The sequence below is a fragment of the Vigna unguiculata genome, chromosome 10, assembly GCF_037176805.1.
Source record: "Vigna unguiculata cultivar grain cowpea cultivar isolate G323 ecotype 2 chromosome 10, ASM3717680v1, whole genome shotgun sequence".
In the NCBI taxonomy this organism is placed as follows: domain Eukaryota; kingdom Viridiplantae; phylum Streptophyta; class Magnoliopsida; order Fabales; family Fabaceae; genus Vigna; species Vigna unguiculata.
This window is the reverse complement of record NC_140801.1, coordinates 4,120,760-4,126,656: the sequence shown is the minus strand read 5'-3', so window position 1 is coordinate 4,126,656 and position 5,897 is coordinate 4,120,760. Positions and strand designations below refer to the sequence as shown.

The 5,897-nt window shown below is 36.1% G+C and overlaps 1 protein-coding gene across 3 annotated transcripts; it reads left to right on the top strand.

Annotated features, from left to right (window-relative positions):
• The first annotated feature begins 1,801 nt into the window (after positions 1 to 1,801).
• Positions 1,802 to 5,897, top strand: LOC114166377 (disease resistance protein Roq1-like). Of its 3 annotated transcripts, none has more exons than XM_028051097.2 (5): positions 1,802 to 2,406; positions 2,498 to 3,581; positions 3,678 to 3,947; positions 4,074 to 4,799; positions 5,251 to 5,892. In XM_028051097.2, the coding sequence occupies exons 1-5, from the start codon at positions 1,922 to 1,924 to the stop codon at positions 5,671 to 5,673; spliced, it is 2,988 nt and encodes a 995-aa protein (XP_027906898.1). In that variant the 5' UTR covers positions 1,802 to 1,921; the 3' UTR covers positions 5,674 to 5,892. The 3 variants fall into 3 exon arrangements, with proteins under 3 accessions (XP_027906898.1, XP_085524440.1, XP_085524439.1); XM_085668314.1 differs by having other exon boundaries at positions 2,172 to 2,406; positions 2,647 to 3,581; positions 5,251 to 5,897; XM_085668313.1 differs by having other exon boundaries at positions 2,206 to 2,406; positions 2,599 to 3,581; positions 5,251 to 5,897.

The window sequence follows — 5,897 nt, the reverse complement described above, 5'->3', positions numbered from 1 at the left end:
TCAAATATGCCTCGGGTTAATAATCGAGGCATAAAATAGTGTCTTTTTACCTCGGCAGTATATGCCTCGGGTGTGCACCCAGAGTCAAAAGTTAAAAATAACCGCTGTCGTTTTGCTTTTCTGCACTGGTGAACCTAACAAGGACTTGTCATGCTCCTACGTATCTCCATTCACGGCTCAACGACCCTAATGGGACGGGTGGGCTCGACGACCTCGATAGGCCCGACGACATGAATAAAAAGGGCGGGCGAGTAGACCCGAACGGGTCGAGGGGCCCCGAAGACCAGGATAAGCTGGATCGGCCCGATGATTCGGACGAGTTGTGCTCGACGAAATGTACAGACTGGGAAGGCTCATGGACCTAGATGGTATTGGCGGGCGCGATGACCTAGACGGGCGCGACAACCAAGATAGACTGAGTTGACCATTAACTCGGACGAACTGTAGCTGACGACCTGTACGGGGTAGGCAGGCCCGACGAGATTGACAAGCCTGGTGGGCCTGACGACCCTATTGTGTCAAGCTGAGCCGACACGACGACCTAACCATGTCGGACTGGCATGATGAGGTAGATAGACTGGGTCGGTCTGACAACCTAGACGGGTTAGCTTTGCTTGGTTTGACAACCTGGACGCGTCTTAGACATGTTGACGCTAAGCTGACGACAAAAAGTTTAAAAATATATTTTAAAAAATAATATATTTTTTTATGTTTAAGAAGAAAGTTCATGGGCTGGCCTTCACCCACAAGGTTTTTGTGTGGTTTTTGGCCCTGTGGGCTTCCCTAATGAGGTGCGTTTTTGCTCGATGGACTTTTCTGGCCCTAGCCCACGTGGCCTAGCCCTGTAGACATGTGTCTGGTGGATTTTCATTAGGTAATAATTATTCCATTGAATTGAATGCCAATATATATCATATATGTGATTTTCTAAATTTGACTGGTTAAGAATACAAAAATACCTGTAAGTGTATTTATGTTTTGCCCTAATATGCTAATATTCGAGTCTTTTGTATTAGATGTCTACATATCAAATAGGTAGCCAGAGAAAGGGTAAGGACTAGGTCAATGTTACGTGTACAAGATGCATCTGAGATGTAGCCTAAAATTTTCACTATAATTGCTTTGGTTTAATCATAAGAAAAAAAACTTTCGTAAAAGGTATGATTACATTATTAAATCAAAAATTGATAAAATTATTTAAATGAGACAAAGACCAGCAAGCTAGGTTTCAAAATAAATATAAATGGAAAAAATGAAATGTTTCTTTAATAATAACTACAAAATGATATTAAATAATGTTACAAAAATGCGCATGATATAGTTTTGTATTTCAATAAAAGGGGAAACTAAATTTACTTTGCGTTTTTAATAAATGAATAACAGTCATCTATTTTTTATTTTTAGTGATATTATACTTTTAATAAAGTGATATCTAATTCTTTTATTTTATTTATTTTACAAACAAATTCAGGTATAGTTTCTCTAAATTATATTTATACTTTCTAAATTTTTTTTCATAATTAGAAAGGCCTCATTAGATATATGGGTTAATGTGAAAAGAATATGTATTTTTTATTCTTTAAAATTTAAATAGATACGTGCCTAGGTTAAAAAGAGAAATAATATATTGATTTTAAAACAAAAAGTAAAGTTAATATGTAATTTTGAAAAAATCGGAACATAACTAGAAAAGTTTCATAGTTAATCAGTGTAATGATTCTTTTGGGTGGACAAAGTGGGTGTAGGTCTAATTTCTTAAATGGCCAAAGTAGAAAGGGTTCTGTAATGGTCTTAACGCGCTTCCACGGCTATAAAGAAATATTAATCTTTGAATGGTTTTGTGTCTGTAAAGAGATCATCTCTCACTGTGTTGCATTATTGCTTTCTCTTCAAACACTTCATAACGTCACAAGTTTCTTCCATGGAATTCGCCTCTTCAACTTCCAAACTCCCACATATGTATGATGTGCTGATTAACTTCAATGGAGAAGACATCCACAGGAAATTTGTTTCTCATCTCGATTCTGTCCTCTCTGCTGCTGGACTCACCACTTTCCTTCACCACCAGAATGCAGTCAACGACATGGATATCCAACAACCTATTCTCAATCTCTGTCGTGTAGCAATTGTTGTTTTCACCAAAACCTATTCTCAATCTGCTTGGTGTCTTCATCAGCTTCAACAAATCATTGAGTGGCACAAAACTTATTACCGACATGTTCTGCCCGTATATTACGAAATTCAGCCATCTGATGTGCGTCTTCAGACGGAAGATTTTGGAAAAGACCTCAAAGCAACTGCACAACAAACATTTTCAGCACAACAACTGGAGCATGGGAGGTCCATGTGGAGCCACGCACTCAGCAAAACTGCAGAATTTTTTGGATGGGATGAGAGCAATTACAGGTAAATTACTCTCTCAATCATCCATATTTTAAGCTTGTGATTTAGTTTTCGTAATGCATGACTTCTTCTATAATTGCTATTGATCTTGAAGGAGTGATGCTGAACTAGTGGACACAATTGTTAAAAGCATTCTTAATTTACCCGTCTTGTCTGCTACTAAATTTCCAATTGGTTTACAACCCCACGTGGAAGATGTGATTCAAATTATAAAAAATAAATCCAATGGGGTTTGTACTGTAGGGATATGTGGAATTGGAGGATCCGGTAAAACCACACTTGCCAAAGCCATCTATAACCAAATTCATGCTAAATTCTTGGAGAAAAGTTTTATTGAAGATATTTCAGAAGTTAGTCGAACACGAATGCATGCTCATTTACAACAACGACTTCTTTCAGATCTCCTAAAAACAAAGGTGGAGATACGTAGAGTTGAGATGGGAAGAAATATGATTAGGGAAAGACTTTATGGGAAAAAGGTGCTCATTGTACTTGACGATGTGAATGAGTATGGGCCATTGGACCTATGGGAAAGTAGTGCAAGGTTCGGTGAAGGAACTGTAATAATCATTACATCAAGAGATGAAAGCCTACTGAGGACACATCAAGTTGATTCTATTTTCCGGATGAATCTAATGAACCCAAACAAGTCCCTTGAGCTTCTTAGTTGGCACGCATTTAGAGATGCAAAACCAAAAGAGGAATGTCATTTCCTTGCAAAAATGGTAGTTGATTATTGTGGAGGACTACCACTAGCTCTTGAAGTCATTGGATCTTTTTTATATGAAAGGACTAAAGAAGAATGGAATAAAGTATTGTCAAGATTAGAATGTCTTCCCCAACATGAAGTTATAGAGATATTGAAAATAAGTTTCGACGGTTTACCTAATGAAATTGAAAGAAATTTATTCCTTGATATATGTTGTTTCTTTGTTGGTAATGACAGAGTCTATGTTACCAAGATCTTAAATGACTGTGGAGTAGACCCTGATAGAGGAATAAGAGTTCTCATAAAGCGTAACCTCATAAAAGTTAGAAAGAACAACAAATTTGGAATGCATCCTTTGCTACGACAAATGGCAAGACAAATTATTAGCGAAATTTTAAGTAAGGAACCTGGGAAAATCAGTGGGCTGTGGCTTGATGAGGATATGGAACATGCACTGTCATGGTATACTGTAAGAACATTCTTAATCTATGGTTTTGAAACTTCTTTTGGAAGTGTACTTTGCTTTCTCACGGGATACTTTGTAATCTATGGTTTTTTTTCTCAGCTATTTTCATCACAGCAGACAAAAGTCATTGAAAGATTGCCTAGCGGAAGAGATTTCTTCGAACGTTATCCTTATCCTTCCGAGGTAAGAGAGCCATCAAGAACACCGGTGAATCTGGCTGGAGTTTCTTGGTCCCTTTATGAGAAAGTAAGATGGGTCAGTTTGAAAGGGTTTTCTTCAGAATACCTACCAAACGACTTTTATCTGCATGATGCAATAGTGATTGATTTAAAACACAATCTTCTTCGACTGGTCTGGAAAGAACCTCAGGTTTTTATTACGTGTCATTTTCTTTTAAACTCAGCTAAAAATAAAAGTAATATTTGTTACCACTCATAATTATTTTATTCCATCATTTTCTTTTCTAATACTTTGTATAAAACTATCTTCATGAAGGTCTTGGCGCGGCTAAAAGTCCTTAATCTTAGTCATTCCATTTACTTGACAGAAACCCCTGACTTTTCGAGACTACCAGCTCTCCAACAACTCATTCTCAAAAATTGCCAAAGATTGCGTGAAGTACACCGCTCTATTGGATTTCTCTACAATCTTACATTACTAAATTTGAAGGGCTGTACAGGTCTAAGCAATCTCCCCAGAGAGATATATATGTTGAAATCTTTAAAAGCTCTCGTTCTTTCTGGTTGTTCCAAAATTGTCCTACTGGAGAAAGATATAGTGCAAATGGAATCCTTGATAACCCTAATTTCTGAAAATACAGTTGTGAAACAAGTGCCTTTTTCGATTGCAAGTTCAAAAAGCATTGGATATATATCCTTATGTGGATTAGAGGAAGTGTCACATAATCTTTTTCCTTTTATCATTCGGTCTCAGATGTCACCAACAATGAATCCCCTATCTTATATTCATACTTTCAGTGATATGGAGGATAATAGTTGGGATGACATTGTACCATTTTTTAACAGTCTTGCAATTCTTCGAAGTGTTTTGGTGCAATGTGACCCCGAGTTTCAACTATCTAAGCAACTAAAAGCGATACTGGTGGATTATTGTGTAAATATTACAGAATCAAGAATTTCAAAGCATCACTTAAGGTCTTGCTTGGTTGGTGTTGGAAGATACGAAGAATTCTTCAATAGTGTCAACGATGGCATATCTGAGGTTCTTCTCTAGCTTTCCCTTTGTTTATTACTTTGACTGTCATTTTAGCCACTATTTTAGAGAACATACAATAGTGCTAATGAAATATCTAGTAGAAATTACAATATTACTAAACTTTTAGCACCGTTCGCTTCTATAATCCCATGACTTGATCTAAAAGTATCTAATTTTAATAATCAAGTAACCAAGTGATTATGCTTATACCATGAACTAGGAAATTGAATTCCACTTTCTTGCTTTATGACTGCATTATTCCCAATGATAGTAGAAATATAAACCGAAAGAGACGAAAACAGAGATACATTATAAATCCTTAAGGACATGATGTGTTAAAATTACATTAGTATGTAATTTTTCATTTTATAATTTTTAATGATAAAATAATGAGTTTAAAAGATAATTTGAATAGCAAAATTACATAAATAACCAACCTTTTTATCTCACGGTACAGGTATTGGCAAGTAGTGGGTCATGTGATGTTTGTCTACCAGGTGACAATTATCCTTATTGGTCGGCACATAGGGGTGAGGGACATTCTGCGTCTTTCACTGTGCCTCGGGATTGTGTGATGAAGGGCATGATTTTATGTGTTGTTTGTTTATCAACTCCCGAAATCATTGAACCTGAACTTACTACTGTCTTAATTGGTAATTACACGAGGTGCACATTACAGATACACAACCATGGCACAGTAATTTCCTTTAATGATGAAGATTGGCATCACATAATATCAAATTTAGGATCTGGAGACAGAGTGGAGATTTTTGTGTCTTCTGCTTATGGATTGGTGGTTAAGGAGACAGCTGTTTATTTGATGCATGGTGAGCCAAAGAAAAATTCCCTCATAAGATCCATAAAGAAAATTATAATGTGACTTGGGGTAAGTCATTTTTCTTCTTTGTCAACACCAGGATCATTTTAGTTATGGAGTTAATCCTACTATCCTTTTTGCTATTTTTTTTTCATATTTCTCTTTTTTTTTCTTTACAGTATAGATTATAGATTATCTTAAGTTTTTAAGACACAAGTGAAATTCTCTTATATATATTGCATGATTAGGATTAATTATTTTAAGTTTAGACTATTTTTATAATTGGC